Consider the following 14,520-nt stretch of genomic DNA (forward strand, 5'->3'; position numbering starts at 1 on the left):
TTATGATGTAGGATGATGGATGAAGGGGGTCGCTCAACGCTGTCCAAGCTCCAAGCCTTCTTCACGGCCGGCCAGGCGAGACGCGCGGAGCCCCACAAACATTCCTCAACTTTCTGACGACCAGGCGATTTGGCTGTGAGACCGTCAATCCACCTCACCTAGCCATACACAGAATGAGAAGGGCATCAGTAGCTCTTCCACGCTTAGGAGGCCCCTCTAAGCTTCCCTCTGTGAGGGCTTACTCCAAATCGGCCTCTCCTCCGGCTTCACCGCCAGCTAATGCTCGACTTCGATTCGCCCCTTCTCCGACCGGTTTCTTGCATCTAGGCGGACTACGAACAGCTCTGTTCAACCACTTGTTGGCGAGGAAGTGGAAGGGCAAGTGGATATTACGCATCGAGGACACAGATCAGGTGCGGTAGCCCGAAATAACTTGATGATCTAGCTGACAGCCCAGACGAGGCTGGTTCCTGGTGCGGTAGACTCGTTGCGAAGCACGCTAGAATGGGCAGGACTAGACTATGATGAAGGTATCTTCGTGGCTAGAAAGGTCGATCTGTGACTGAAGCTGACTGATGAGGCGTCGGAGCCGGTGGCTCAAAAGGCCCATACGTCCAGGTAAGTCCAGCGACGTCTTAGGCATCAAGAGCCCGAAGTTGATCTGACAGTCCGAACGAGTCGATCTATATCGCCATCATGCACAGTATCTGCTGGGCCATGATCACGCGTACGAATGCTTCTGCTCGCCCTCTGAGCTCCAAGAGATCAGGGTGCAGCTCGTCAAGCAGGGACATAGGCATGCGTACGACGGTCGGTGTAGACATCTCACGGACGAGGACCGGACTCGGCGGAAACAGGCGGGGCATAAGTATGTCGTCCGTGTCAAGGTGAGTCTTCAGCAACGTACACTTTCTTACTATGCTGAGCTCGTAGGACCCGATAAATGTCGGCCAAATACCGGCAGATCTGATATACGGGGATGTACAGTTCCCGCCATTAGCAGCAGCGGACGACTTTGTCCTGCTGAAGTCTGATGGGTGGCCGACGTACCATCTAGCGAGCGTGGTAGACGATCACGCGATGGAAATATCGCACGTGCTACGAGGAGAGGTAAGTCGGCTTAATAGCTGATCGGATCGACTACTGATCTGCAGGAATGGCTGCCATCCGTACCCAAGCATCATGCGCTATATCGTGCATTCGGTTGGACACCACCTGGCTTTGCTCACCTGCCGTTGCTTGTAAACGCGGATGGTACCAAACTCAGCAAGCGGACGGGAGATGTTCGGGTTGAGCATTACCGAGTTAGTTTCAAGTTGTCTTCGGCTGGCGCTCTAGCTGACACGGCAGGACAAGGGGTACGAACCCGAAGCTCTGCTCAACTTTCTCGCTCTGATGGGATGGGACCACCACTCCGCACTAGAGGAACTCGCTCAGCGGCAGCAGCAGATCGCCTCGGCCTCAGGCACCTCTGCTGTGGCTCCAGCGGGCGGAGACGAGTCGCTCGTGACGAGCTCAACCGACATTCCGGACGATGGACCCCTCTTACCGCCCCAGACCCGCGCAGACTCTCACTCCTACTACGACCTCTTTACTCCCGGCCAGCTCATCGCGGCATTCTCCATCGAACATATCAACCACCGAAAGGCGGCAGTCAACATGTCCAAGCTGGACTTCATCAATAAGCTTACCTTGCGCCGGAAAGCAGGTCGGCTGGGCGATGATGGCGTCTTGGTCGAGAAGGGGAAGGAGGGCCTGGAAGCTGTGGAAGGACAGGATGGAGCGGAAGAGGTAGACGAGACCATGCAGGGGCACGAGCAGGAGAGGGCAGAGATGGTGACTAGGTTACAAGGGATGCTGAGGGAGCAGAAGGTATTGAAGGGGAAGTGAGTCAAGAGGGATCTGCGTGGCTTGGTGATGCTGACTAGGCAGTGCTCTGGTGGAGGATCTGGACTACGTCGAGAAGGTCTTCGACGCTGAGCTAGTAAGGCCCCCAAGATCCCTCCGTTGTCTCATAGCTGAAATCCCAGGCCCGAACGGTGCTTCTGAAAGACATGAGCACGTCGTCAATCTTCTTCTTCCTCGACCCGGACTTCTCAGCTGTCGAGACTTCAGAGATGCTCAAGACCGTGAACCCAGTCCTATACGGTAATGTCATTGGTCCTCAAGCTATCGGATAGCTGCTGATGTTGTAGTCGAGATGGTCGAGCACATTGTGCGCGAGCTGGAGAAACGCCTATCTGAGGGGACAGGCGTGTTGACAGAGGATTTCGGCTGGGCAGCTATCAACTCTGTTCTGCGGGAAAATCAGGTCCAGGCGAGGATGGAGCTGTTGACGCCCATGCGGCATGCTCTGACGGGTCGCCGCGTGAGTTACTTCAGGACTGGTCGGGTGGGCGCTTGGGCAATGAGCTGACGTGAGCAGAAGGGGCCAAGTGTACCTGCGGTGATGGCTGTCCTAGGGGCAAGACGAACGCTGGATCGCTTGGAAGCAGGACTGGTGCATGTCAGGCAGCTGACGCGAGGGAGTATTTAGGCGGCTATAGTACATACTACAGGACATGCTACTCAGCCGCAACTCGAAGTCAACAATACTCACCTTCACTGAACTCGAAATGCTCCTAGTGCAAATGACTGAAACGCCGCAGAACACCGGGACGGGTAAAAGAGGTTAGTACGCAGGTTTTTGATCTTCGTGTGTGGCGGTTGGGTGGCGAACAAGCAAGCTCCTTTCCTTTGTCACTCTGGTCTGTCGCGGGGAACAAAGGATGGTCCACGGGGAGAGTAATCTATGAGTGCTCTCACGTGAGTCACGGGAACGAGATCTCGAGGACAAAGAGGAAACTTGCCAGGGGCACAAATGTTCAGTTTCCCCGTCAAATCTCTCCGTCAATCTCCCCGTCAATCGGCTGCCATCACCTGACACTGACCACAAAGGTGTGACGTTTGTGACGGGCTGACATTTGCTACAAAGGTGGACCACCACGTAGCCGTACTATTGACCCACCCTCGGCCTGACTTCAAGGCCAAACCCCAATCCTGCAGTATCTTCAAGGCAAAGACTGACCCCCACGAGCTTACCTTACCATCATGCGTACTCCAATCGCCCTGCTCCTCTCTCTCGCGTCCCTCCTAGTCGTCCGCGCCAAAGAGGCGGATCTCATCCGCATTGTTATCCAAGGGGAGGATACCGGGCCCCACCATCTCGCCATTGGCGGTACCGGTGCCGCTCAAGGCCTACACAAGATCCTGACCTTCAAATACATGTCGCCAAGCGATTATCTGCTTCTCTACGTCGACGACGACCCTAAGAAGACCGAATCTTCTTGGCTTTCGGGAAAAGGCGCGTTCACTTGGATCGCAAAAGACGCCCCACCTGTGAATGTCAGTGCACAACGATTGATGTAGTATCGTTACAGGATGCTGACGAGGACAGTGCTGGATCGAGGGAACGCTCGACCAAGCACCTGGTGACTCTTTCCGGCGCGTCCGTTGGGAGATCGCTAAGCCGGATGATCCCTACAAGGTAGCTTGCGACGTGCAGTTCGGACTGTCGCTGAAGTGCGGGGGGGAGATGAAGTGTGCCGACCCGAAGCGCTTGATGGAGATCGCTTAGTATGAGAGAACATGCGTGTCAAGTAGGCGTAGCGCATAGACCACTGCAGTCGTTGTAGGACCTTGTGTGGCTAGGCCTCTTTGTTTAGCTTGATCTTTGTATGTATCCGATGTATGATCGCGTTTCCCCACGGCACAAACAGATGGCTCGAGCCGGCCATCATGTGGGTTTCCACAACGTTGGGGGGACTTCGGAGACCGTCCGAGGGGTGGTCTCGTAGGCTGGACGTGTACGAAGATGCTTGTACAAGAGCACAGCGGACCATTTGTCAGACATGGACCAGTCGACATGGTCTGTTTCATGCGATCGAGAACACCATGCTATCCATCAGCTGTGATTAGATATGAGTGCAAGTTCATGCTAAGCCTCCCAGTAAATGGCGTCAATATCGCATCAACCAACTCGCCCCGCCCCTCCTCACAAACATCTCATCTCCTCCTCTTCGCCTTCATCCTCATATCCCCTCTACTCCACCCCACTCCCTTGCCCATCGCCTGCCCGCTCACTCCCGCCGCCAAACCCGGATGCTTCGCCTTCCACTTGTACGCCTTTTCTGCCTTCTTTTGCTGTATCTCCTTCTTCCGCTCTTGGGACTGAGACATTTCCTCCGTCTGGTCCAGCTTGCGCGCTTGGTCGAGGAGGAACGTACGGACCGAGGCGGATATCTCGGCGTCGAGGTTTTGCCGGAATGAGGAAGGGGGCTGAGATGATGGTATGGTCGATTGTGCGGGTAATGATGTGTGTGATGAGATAATCGATGGTGTGGGCGATGGCATGGGTGATGGAATAGTTGTAGTTGTGCTGGATGGGTCTGACGAAGGCGAAGATGACGATGATGCAGATGTCGATGACTGATCTTCTGCCGATAGTATCGCAGTCGAGGGTGTTGGCGGCGACAGCTCGGCCGGTGATCCGAGCTCCGCCTCTCCATTCTCCACCTCATTCCCTTCCTCCCTGTTGACCTCAATCACAGCCGGCTCCGCATCCCCACCCATCCCAATAGATGAACGCAGCTCGTCGATCGTCATCCTCCCCAACTTCCCCCCCCTAAATGCTTTGAGGAAGTACACCAGCGCTGCATCCGTATCCGCCTCTCCGCCCTTCCGGAGCGTACCGAGCCGCCTCGCCAAGGCCTCAAGGAGCTCGCCTAGCGATTCGATTGGCTTACCCGGTAGGCCAAGCGCTGTCTGCCATGATGGTGTGGAGGGCGTGGGATGGCGGTCGTAGTGATGCAGCCGGAGGAGGTAGAGGAGGTACTCGGCTACTAGTTCCTCTTCGAACAGGCCGGTCTTGATTCCGGCTGTGGGATGAGCTTGCGATGGGATCTCAGACGGGCAGAGCAGCTTACTGGTCAATGCGAACTTCAGCGCCCTTTCCGCTCCCTTCTCCCCCTTGCCCATGTATGGCACCATGACGCCCGGCGTGTCGTATACGTACAAGTCCGGCTCAGAGTGGATACGGACCGTACCCGTGAGCTTGCGGGTGTAGCCTGGCTGAGAGGATATCCGGAACGCCTTGCCTGTCTTGTCAGCTCGGTACTCATCGGCAGGGAGGACGTAGAGATGTAGCTCACCCTTATGGACGCCAACTCTTCTGAGAGCGTTGAGGAGGGATGATTTGCCCACGTTTGGCATACCAACCACGAGAATCTTCATCTCGTTCATAACTGCCCTGTTGTCGTTTGCTACCTCTGCTTGCTCAGCTCTGGGACGGAGATTTGATATCAGAGAGGTGCGCTGAGATGTGTAGGACGTAGGGAAGACTCACGTACAGCATATCGTAGGATGTGCTTGACGTCCTTGTCGGAATTGGTATCTGCAAAGAAGACCTTTTGGCCTGCGTGCTCGAGAAAGGCTTTCCGAAGTGGCTGTTGTCATCAGCACATCTCACCAAAGTCAACAGGATCGACTCACCTCTTCATACCGAAGCTCCCCCAAGTCCCTCTTCGTATACACCACAATCCTCTCCCTGACTTTACCCTCACCCATGCCCTCTGCCCTCTGTACCGCAGCACCCCCGCCCGATAGCCTGTTCCCGCCCCATCCCGCACCCTCGTTCCCGCCTACGCCAGCGCCCATCCCGCCCCATGCTCGCCGTATCACTCGCTCAAAGTTCCCATTTACACCGCTGAGCGGTAGTCGAGCGTCTCGGGCCTCAATGACCAGGTCGATGTCGCTCAGGACTTTTGGGAGGTCTCGGAGTGAGCGGGCCATGTGTCCGAGAAAGTACGAAGGGACGTGGGCGGGGAACACGAAGGCCGGGCGGGGAACCATCTTGACGGATCGGTGGGCCAGTCGGGTCGGGTGTAGGAGCTAAAAGGCGATAGATTTTGACCGGCACATGAGGAATGCGGAGTGATAGAGATGACGAGGAGAAGATGTCCGCAGACTAGGATCTGCGATGCAGATCGGGAAGGGAGGAGCAGAGCCAGTGACAGCGGTGGACAGGGCAGGGGACACCGTAGAGAGTGATGTGCAATGTATGAAGTGGGAGAGTCGACATATGGACGGGCGAAATTTGTCGAGGTGAAGTGGAGGTTGACGTCTTGACCATGCTTGCCCCGGTCGAGATGGTTGATCAGGATCAGGCCGGTCAGGCCACTATGGTTCGTCATCGATGACTGTCCAGAAGGTAGGTCTGTGCGCGAGAGCGAGCCACCGGCAGCAGGGGAGAAACAGACCTTATTTACATGGTATCTACAATGGTGTGTCTGTACAACTTGTCGCTATGCTACTTCTATACTTCTGACTCTTCCCCTACTCCAACCTTGTCTCCACCCGCCTGCCCGCATCCAGTAGCATGTCCAGCCCGTTCAGGTCATGCCTGGGCGACCCAAACTCCGACTCTGACCGCTTGACGCCGCCAGCGGGCATCCGGATGGAGGGAAGCGTCTCGGGGCCCGAAGATACCTTGCGCCAGAGGCCCGAGGGAGGGGGAAGGTGGAAAGCCTGGGATCGGGCGACCGACTCGCGAGGGTCATACGACATGTAGGCTTGGGGCTGATCGATAGGTGAGACGGGGCCGGCGGAGGATGAAGCAGATGCGCGAGAGGTGAGGCTGGGTGTCCGCTCGGGCATGAGAGCCGTGGTAGAGCCGCGAGGGGAGTAGATGGTTTCGGCATGGGTGGGAGCGGCGTCGGCAGCGGCGTGTACGCTGAGCCGAGCCTGGAGGATGGTGAGACGGGTTTGGATGAGGGAGGTGAGACGTTCTTCCTCGGCCTTCTTGGCGCCGAGGATAGCGAGGAGGAGGTCCCGGTCGCCTTCGCCAGAGCGGCGGAAGGAGTCGAGGATGGAGGAGAGGGATGCAGGAGGTTGAGGCTGATGTGTCAGCGAGGTTCACGCTAGAAAGCACGGTAGACTTACCAGCTCTTCGTCCCACCACTTGCCGCCGTCTCGACCGCCAAAGGCTGCGCCAAGACCCGAAGGAGGGGTCTCTGAGTGATCACGACGCGAGCGAGGAGGGGAGGGAGGCATGACCTGGCTGACGTGGTGCTCGGGTGAGCGGCGGCTGGAGCTGGCGTGGGCGGAGGTGTATTTGCGGTCTGCCTGGGGCTGAACTGCGCGCGAGGAGGAAGAAGACGCGGCGGCGTAGGGGTGGTGGCGGTGGCCAGTAGCCATGGCGCGTGGTTGTTGCTGGGTGGTAGTCATGGTATAGTTGAAGTTGAGGCTGGTTTAAGTATTGGAGGTTGAGTATTGGTAGATGGATGTATGAAAGAGAAGAAAGGGGGGCGGGGGGGATTGTCTACGGTGTTGATATGGGGGACTGCGGTGCGGACAATCATCGGGTATGCTGAGGTGAAGGGAGTTCTTGGCTATAGATAGTGGGCGAGGAGCGCAAGGAGACTTGAGCGAGTTATTCTCGATGTCCTTGGCTTGGCCCAGCATTCCAAGATTTCAAGGAAGCTCACCCGGGGATATTTTTGTTCTTGGCACCGCTCTGGGCTCAGCTTCTCCGTCTCCGTCTCACAGCTGTCCTCGTGTCTGCTCAGCGAAGACCACAGCAAGCTTACTCGGGTCCCGTAGATGGCCAAGGCGAGGCCATGCATGTATGCCTTTCTCACTGCTGCTGCCTTCCCCTGCTGACTCTTGAGCTATTTTCAAGTGATTAGAGTGACGAGTGAACGTGTCCCGAACTAAAACGAGATAAGCTGCCAAGAAAGGATGCCGTCATCGCCAAGTGTGTTTCAGGCACGCGCCAAAAAGGCAATCCGGACAAAGCAAACTCGGGATTGATCGCCCCGAAGCTTCCCGAAGGTCTCCGTCGCCGTCGGGCACGTCTTGGCTACCGAAGCTTCATAGACTTGACAACCCAACTGATAACCGCTGAGCGTCCACGACTGCTGATGGCCATGGGAGCAAGGCGTACCATTGCCTCGCATGCATCCAGAGCCAGCCCGCTTTCGAGCGAAACTCACTCATGAACGCGCACCTTCAGAATTCCCACGCAGCACGAGCGAGAGCAACTTGTCCACAACCCTCATTTGGGCGTCTGGGCACGTCCGCCAAGCGGCTCTGAGGCTTCCTTGCCCGTTCGCAGATTGTCCGCGAACGTGGAGACCGTTTCGGGCTTGGCTGTTGGGCTATTCTGGTGGTGTGGTTACACTATCCGCGGTTTAGCCGCCCACGCAGCCATTCAGCGCGCAGCGCCTTTCTCCGGCCGCGAGCTCTCAAGCTCCTTCAACTGCTCATATCACACGACCATAGTCGTCGAGATGGCATCTACACCTAGACTCGCAGCCTTTGCCTTCCGGCGACCAAGCTTGACGTCCTCAAAGACATGGTGTTCGATCCCGCTCAAATCACCTCAACATCCCCCCCCCTCACCCAAGCGGCCCCTTCTTACCGTCGCCACCCTAAACGTCTGGTTCGACAACAAGATGCACGGCTCGGTACGCTTCGCTGCTATTCTCGACTGCCTCGTCGGGCTTGGAGCAGATGTCGTCTGCCTACAAGAAGTTAACTCGGAGTTCTTGGCGATGATGCGGGCGCACAAGGGGGTGCGATCCAAATTTGGGTACTTTGGCGGTGGGGACGAAGGGGCGGATATCTCGCCTCAGACCTGGTATGGCTGCCTCATCCTGTTCAATAGGGACACTGTCGCCGCATCGGACATGCGGGTGGAATACTCGGACAGCCCCATACCCCGCGAGGGGACCAATCAAGGTCGACATCTCCTCTATGCTACCTTCTCAGGCGTTAAGGGCAAGCCTACCGAGGGCCTCGTCGGCTTCAAGGTTGGCACGTCGCACGTCGAGTCGCCCACACCCCAGCATCGGAGCCAGGCGGAGCGGCAAAGGCAGCTTGGGGAGGCCAAGACCATCCTCAGTGCGGGTGGCCAAGGGGCGATCTTCTGCGGAGACACCAACGTCTCTCCCGAAGATGAGGCGGCTTTCCCGGCATCGCTCGACTGGTGGAGGGAGCACGATCTCTGGCTTCGGGCGGCTCGTAACCACAATATTCCCACATTCGGAGTCACTTACCCGGTCAAGGAATCGCCCAAACGCCTCGACAGGCTGTTCATGGTGGACCCCTCGAGGCCGTACGAGGTGGTCAAGGCGGAGCTGTTCGGAAATGAGAGGGTCCACGTCAGTGATGCGAGGTACGCTGGGATGGTGGTGTATATGTCGGACCACATCGGCGTGTACGCTTCTGTGCGTTTGGGGTGATGTGGGGTTTTAGTCGCGCTTGGATCCGCCATTCGTACGTGTGTCTACTGTTACCAGGGTAGTGCCATCGAGGCTAGATGCTGATCTTTTAGCAGAAACCCTCGTACCGCTAGCTGCCTGGAAGTCCCCCTGATACCCGCTTCCATCTACCCGGCTCCATAATACCGCACCGTAGGGACGATAACGAACCCCCATACCCGAAGCCCCCTCATTCCTCGCGTATCTATCACGGCCACGAGCGTATCACACCGGAACGCCTCGCCAGTGCATTTCGTATCATGCAGGTGCTCATCGGCACCAGGCGGGGGCGTCGGGAGGGTGGGGAGCTGTCAGCGGAGGAAGGCGATTTTAGCTTGGAAGTCCTGTCTCCTGTTCACCGCTATGCATCTCTTGCAGGTAGCAACGACTTCTCCGCAGCTGTCAGAATATCTATGACCTGCGGTGCACACATGTGCGATATTTCAACGTGTGGACACGGTGGTGAACCCATTGCCACACCACGATAATCCCGCTTAACTCCGCGCGCGTCGTTATGTCAGATCTCGCTCGCCACCCAACCGAGATTTCGAACAACCATTCAACGCGATTCTCTATACATCTCATAAGCATCCATACAAACAACAATGGCAGACACAAAAGCTATCAAGACAGACTGGACAGCAGAGGAGGACACCGGTGCGTCTCCGAGGCCCGAAGAGCGGGGAAAGGAGGAGCGGACCGCAGAGGAGATTGAGGCTGACGCGGACCAGAGCTCCCGGAGCCTACGGAAGTTACTGGCGCGGATGGGATCACGGTGATCACTACTTGGAAGCTGAACGATGATGACAAGAAGGTCAAGGTGAGCTTGCCTTTTCCTCAGGTAGTTGTGAGAGGGACTGGAGCTGATCAGCAGACCGTGAGGCGGGTCAGGCGGAAGTTGCAGACTCAGCTCGTGTCGCACGATGTGGCTGAGCGAAAGGGATGGGCCAAGTCAGTTGATCCAATCGGCATAAGGTCTTGCTAGCAGAAGCTGATCGAATAGGTTCGGTGCCGACAAGAACAAGCCAGCCGGCCCAGACCGCGCCACCACTGTCGTTGGCGAAAACCTCCATTTCAAAATCTCCGCTGCGTCAAAGGTACGCCTCCGTTCCGGACCGCCATCAAGGTCTTGTAGGGGTACGGCTGACAAAGCAGCAAGTCGAGCCAGAACCCGAAGCCGCCAAGGCACCCACCGGCAAAGGTGTCGTATGTCGTCTCTGTAAGGGAGGACATTTTACTGCCAAGTGTCCCTACAAGGATGCTTTGGCCGCTATCGACTCTATGGACGGAGGTGGCGAGGAGGGCGCGGATGAGGTGGAGGCTGCACCAGCGGGCGGTCTCGGAGCGAAAGGGGCGGGTATACCAGGCAAATACGTCCCTCCGTGAGTAGCGCTTGCTGTCTTTTTCGGCTATTGCCCGTAGAGGAGTGCTGACTTTCAGATCTCAACGAGCAGGCGCTACTGGCGGCGGTGAATCGATGAACCGCAATCGTGACGACCTCCCCACCCTACGTATCGCCTCCCTCTCGACCGACGCAAACGACGAAGATCTCGAAGCCCTCTTCAAGCCATTCCAGAGCAAGGGTCGTTTGGTACGTGCGAACGTCGTCGTCGACCACGTTACGCGCGAGAGTAGGGGACTGGGCTTTGTCAGTTTCGAGTCGAGGGATGATGCGGAGAAGGCGCTGCAAAAGATGAACGGGAGGGGTTACGATTCGTTGATTCTGAGTGTTTCTTGGTCCGGTGAGTACAGCTCAATTAGCCCATAGACGCGGGATATGTGCTGATGCTTCCAGTCCCGAGAGAACAGCGTGGTGGATAGGCGTGGAGTCGTGCTATGGCGGGCTAGTGGCGGGCAGGATTAGTTGTGTCAGTATTAGCCGGGACATGCATGCGTGCAAAGCAGACCAGCCTGACCTCGAACGCAGCCTGACCTCGAACTATGGTTGAGTGTCAGAACAGGCGGACAGGTTGTAGGCCGCTCGTCTGTGCACGAGAAGATGATGCGGACGTGAGGAGAGCACGGTACATCAACAGCTCGGTTTATCACTTCCGACGATCAACGATCAAAGATATCATGATATATGATCACGTGTTTGCGATTATACATTCCTTGAACGGTAAGGTATGCGCTGTGCGGCATCATTCGCAACCTCTCACTTTCACCATGTGTACGGTCTCCGTCGCATCGTGCCCATCCGGAAAATCACCGCCGACTCCACACTGGTCTCCTCATGGCTGTGCTGGCCATGCGGCTGCACCATGTGGGCCGTACTCTGAAACGTGGCAGGTCCGCTTTTGGGGACGACGGACGGCAAGGAAGGACGGTCAAAGCGGACGAGGTTTCAGGGGAAACTCCTCTTATTAGCGCGTTTAGTGCGGACAGCAACCGCCTTCACACCCTTCTGCCGCAAGTATTGAGATCTCGGAGACCTTTGGGCTTTGCCCATGCGCTCCAGATCACATTGGCTCCTTCAGCTGTACTTGAAAGCAGCGGGATTTAAACTCACTGATGTCGTGCTCATCGGCATCAACTCTTACCTGTTACTATCCAGCTCACTCTCCACGATGAGATTTACCTTGCTCACCATCAGCAGCTTGGTCGGAAGCGTCGCTGCTCGCCAGCCTTATCACTGGCTCGACATCGTCGGGCAGTTTTCGAAGGAGTGAGTCTCAAGCAGCTTGAAGTAGAGAAGGGGTAGCTGACGGACAGCATTTTGTACCCCGCCAATGCTGCTATCGCTGCTAGCGGAACATACTCCACTTTTCAGCCAGACATTAAAGGCCGCATCGACATCTCGACCGCACTCGAGGGAGATGGTAAGTGTTCCACTGCGAAAGGAAAGCTCGGTCGGAAGCTAACGATGCAGAGCTCAACGGTCTGTCTCCTGTATTCTCCGTTGGATCATTCGGCATGCTGATCAGGCAGTCGAGTACGTCTTTGGCTTGTTTGCTCAATCCAACGCGTCTTCTGCTCAGCTCGAACCGACCTCCCTGATCCCTACGCCGGTCGCAGGCAGACTACAGTCTCTCGCTATCCAGGACAATGTCGTCTCCTTATCCAACATCGTGTCTTTCACATTCTTCAAGCAGGTGAACTCTTCCCCTCGGCTGTCCTCAGAGCCAGGCTGATAAGCAGAACTTGTCCATACCGCTCCAACTCGATGCGTGGTTCGTCTTTGATCGCAAGAGTGGCCAGATGTCGCAGTACGACGTGACCTTTAGGCGGTGGGCATGGTTCTGGCAAGAAGTAATGTCGCTGCTCATGCCGGATCTCGAAAAGGAGAATGAGGTGACACCTGGGCGCCTGACTCAAGAAGGTAAGTCCCAAGCTGGCATTGCGAGGGGCAATATGCTGACCCATAGAACTCTTGACGCTCCATGCGGCCCGGCGAATCTGTTCTCTGCACGACACTTTTTGCTCTGATGCCACTCTCAAACAGTACAACTCGACCTCGCAGTGCCTCGACTTCCTCACTGGGAACCGCACGTTCGGTGCCGCGTGGGCGCTCGGGCAGGACACGACGGGATGCAGATACATGCATACCACTCTGCTTAAAAATCGACCGGCCGAGCACTGCCCAAATATCGGTCCTTCTGGTACGTCTTGCCGATCTTGTACTATGATATGGAGCTAATACTCAGGTGGCAAGATGTGCGTTGTACGGAACTACACTCAGGTCGTCACCAAGCAGATGTATGAGCATACTTTTATCGCTCCCGCCTCCAACTCCCCGGAAAGCCTCGAGGGCATCTCGGCGTCTAGCGAGACCGAGCTGCTCAAAGTGGGCATGCTACTGGTCGGACCGTTCGCTGTAGGATGGTTCCCTAGCATCGCTATACTCTACGTAAGACTAACTTGCTCGGTTTCAGATCCAAGCTGATCCACAGTTCTTCTTGTTGTGGCTGTCTGCGATCGTGACGCGAGCGATCCTTCTACGGACGAGCAAGGCCTTTGTTCGGCTTTCCTGGTCTCAACAGCGCACCTGCGTCGTATGTGAGTCAGATCCTTCGCTTCGCGAGAGCAGCCCGCTGACGCGCAAGACGTCCTCTCTACCGTCTACACCTCGGTCGCGCTCGGTCTCCAGCTGGCGGCCTTTCCCACCGCCTGGTACTCTTACAGCGTATCATCTGTGGGCTGTATCCGCCTTGCTGGGGTGGTCATTACCGGCCTATGTGAGTCCCGACTACCGCTAGACCGAACGCTGGAGATGAGAGCTAACATATCAGATATATTCGAGATGATTCATCGTGAAGCCATCCGCCTCCCCTTACTCATCCACCACCTCCTTACGATCTTTGCGATCGTCTGGGTCGTCTTCTGCCTGGATCAAGTGCAACATCCGAGCTTGATCACCACGGCCGAAGTCTGGCTATTCCAGGCCACACTCGAGCAGGTCGTCTTCCTTGGCTTGCTATCTTGTACGTCACAGCCTCTTCACAAAAGGCACTATGCTGATATCTAGATCGACTAGGATGGCCAACTAGATTCACCAAGTCCTGCCTCGGACCGGGCGCGATGGTCTCTTTTGTGCTCAAAGTAGGCGCTGCGATCTGGCTGCTTGTCATCTGGGGAACCAAACAGCGAACATGTAAGCCTCTTCCTGAGCTTTATCCTGGGGAACGCAACTGGGGAACGCACGCTGACGCGCCAGACCGCGAGCCCACGGACATCGCCTTCAGCGTCATACTCTGGTTCACGATCCCATGCCTCCTCGCGGCCCAAGCCTGGGGCGCGTGGGTCTGCTGCCAGATCGCATGGTCGGTCGACAAGAAGAAGAGGGGAGGGGCCTCATCCAAGCGCCGTGCGGCGGAGAACCGCTCAGATGACTCCCTTGAGTCTCAGCCGCACACGGCGAGCGGCACCCGCGAGCAGGTCGCTCTGGCTCAGATCCCGATGCCGGAAGGAGCGGGCTCGTTCCGTCTGAACGTCGAGAGCTTCGACACTGGTCGTTGAGCGCTGCGAGAAGAGGAGGCTATGATCTCGCGCACATAGCATAGACGTTAGACTTATCTAGAGTGGCCAGTGCAATCATCATGTGCTACATATCGCGTCGTGCAAGGCTTCCGGACCCAGAACGCATCCTGATTTAGCCTCCGATCGCGTCCGAGCGGCCGCGAAAACATTCCAAGGTTCCACTTGTTCGCGTTTCACCTTGTCCAGCATACCCGCAAAGATCAGCAGCAGCAGCGAGGACGAAAGTGTCAAAGGAGGTCTCCCT

At 56.6% G+C, this 14,520-nt stretch overlaps 7 protein-coding genes across 7 annotated transcripts; 5 read left to right on the forward strand and 2 right to left on the reverse strand.

Annotated features, from left to right (window-relative positions):
- Positions 1–173: 173 nt before the first annotated feature.
- MKK02DRAFT_24934 (uncharacterized protein) lies at positions 174–2,536 on the forward strand (the record flags this gene model as incomplete). Its single annotated transcript, XM_053086955.1, has 13 exons — positions 174–413; positions 458–530; positions 581–618; positions 669–887; positions 934–1,110; positions 1,155–1,304; positions 1,351–1,476; positions 1,558–1,764; positions 1,819–1,886; positions 1,933–1,984; positions 2,031–2,153; positions 2,201–2,368; positions 2,426–2,536. The coding sequence occupies 13 exons, from the start codon at positions 174–176 to the stop codon at positions 2,534–2,536; spliced, it is 1,752 nt and encodes a 583-aa protein (XP_052945631.1).
- Positions 2,537–3,090: 554 nt separating this feature from the next.
- MKK02DRAFT_44551 (uncharacterized protein) lies at positions 3,091–3,616 on the forward strand (the record flags this gene model as incomplete). The annotated part of the gene is made up of 2 exons (XM_053092985.1): positions 3,091–3,384; positions 3,437–3,616. 2 exons carry the CDS (start codon positions 3,091–3,093, stop codon positions 3,614–3,616), a joined length of 474 nt encoding a protein of 157 aa, XP_052945632.1.
- A 1,010-nt stretch (positions 3,617–4,626) lies between these two features.
- On the reverse strand, positions 4,627–5,889 carry MKK02DRAFT_8558 (P-loop containing nucleoside triphosphate hydrolase protein; the record flags this gene model as incomplete). Its single annotated transcript, XM_053093705.1, has 6 exons — positions 4,627–4,916; positions 4,965–5,135; positions 5,190–5,306; positions 5,384–5,483; positions 5,530–5,595; positions 5,683–5,889. Coding segments are annotated over 6 exons (951 nt in total), but the record flags the coding sequence as incomplete, so codon positions are not given.
- Positions 5,890–6,372: 483 nt separating this feature from the next.
- On the reverse strand, positions 6,373–7,263 carry MKK02DRAFT_33186 (uncharacterized protein; the record flags this gene model as incomplete). The annotated part of the gene is made up of 2 exons (XM_053088666.1): positions 6,373–6,933; positions 6,979–7,263. The coding sequence occupies 2 exons, from the start codon at positions 7,261–7,263 to the stop codon at positions 6,373–6,375; spliced, it is 846 nt and encodes a 281-aa protein (XP_052945634.1).
- Positions 7,264–8,327: 1,064 nt separating this feature from the next.
- On the forward strand, positions 8,328–9,394 carry MKK02DRAFT_44554 (Endonuclease/exonuclease/phosphatase; the record flags this gene model as incomplete). Its single annotated transcript, XM_053092986.1, has 2 exons — positions 8,328–9,266; positions 9,374–9,394. The coding sequence occupies 2 exons, from the start codon at positions 8,328–8,330 to the stop codon at positions 9,392–9,394; spliced, it is 960 nt and encodes a 319-aa protein (XP_052945635.1).
- Positions 9,395–9,904: 510 nt separating this feature from the next.
- MKK02DRAFT_36887 (eukaryotic translation initiation factor 3 subunit G-domain-containing protein) lies at positions 9,905–11,120 on the forward strand (the record flags this gene model as incomplete). Its single annotated transcript, XM_053089514.1, has 7 exons — positions 9,905–9,956; positions 10,031–10,119; positions 10,174–10,250; positions 10,303–10,396; positions 10,455–10,681; positions 10,740–11,041; positions 11,095–11,120. The coding sequence occupies 7 exons, from the start codon at positions 9,905–9,907 to the stop codon at positions 11,118–11,120; spliced, it is 867 nt and encodes a 288-aa protein (XP_052945636.1).
- Positions 11,121–11,866: 746 nt separating this feature from the next.
- MKK02DRAFT_44556 (uncharacterized protein) lies at positions 11,867–14,255 on the forward strand (the record flags this gene model as incomplete). The annotated part of the gene is made up of 12 exons (XM_053092987.1): positions 11,867–11,964; positions 12,012–12,118; positions 12,169–12,177; positions 12,228–12,391; positions 12,438–12,618; positions 12,665–12,898; positions 12,944–13,146; positions 13,190–13,295; positions 13,343–13,474; positions 13,529–13,720; positions 13,765–13,890; positions 13,954–14,255. 12 exons carry the CDS (start codon positions 11,867–11,869, stop codon positions 14,253–14,255), a joined length of 1,854 nt encoding a protein of 617 aa, XP_052945637.1.
- Between the last annotated feature and the right edge of the window lie 265 nt (positions 14,256–14,520).

Source organism: Dioszegia hungarica, assembly GCF_025882075.1.
Source record: "Dioszegia hungarica strain PDD-24b-2 chromosome Unknown MKK02contig_8, whole genome shotgun sequence".
Classification (NCBI taxonomy): domain Eukaryota; kingdom Fungi; phylum Basidiomycota; class Tremellomycetes; order Tremellales; family Bulleribasidiaceae; genus Dioszegia; species Dioszegia hungarica.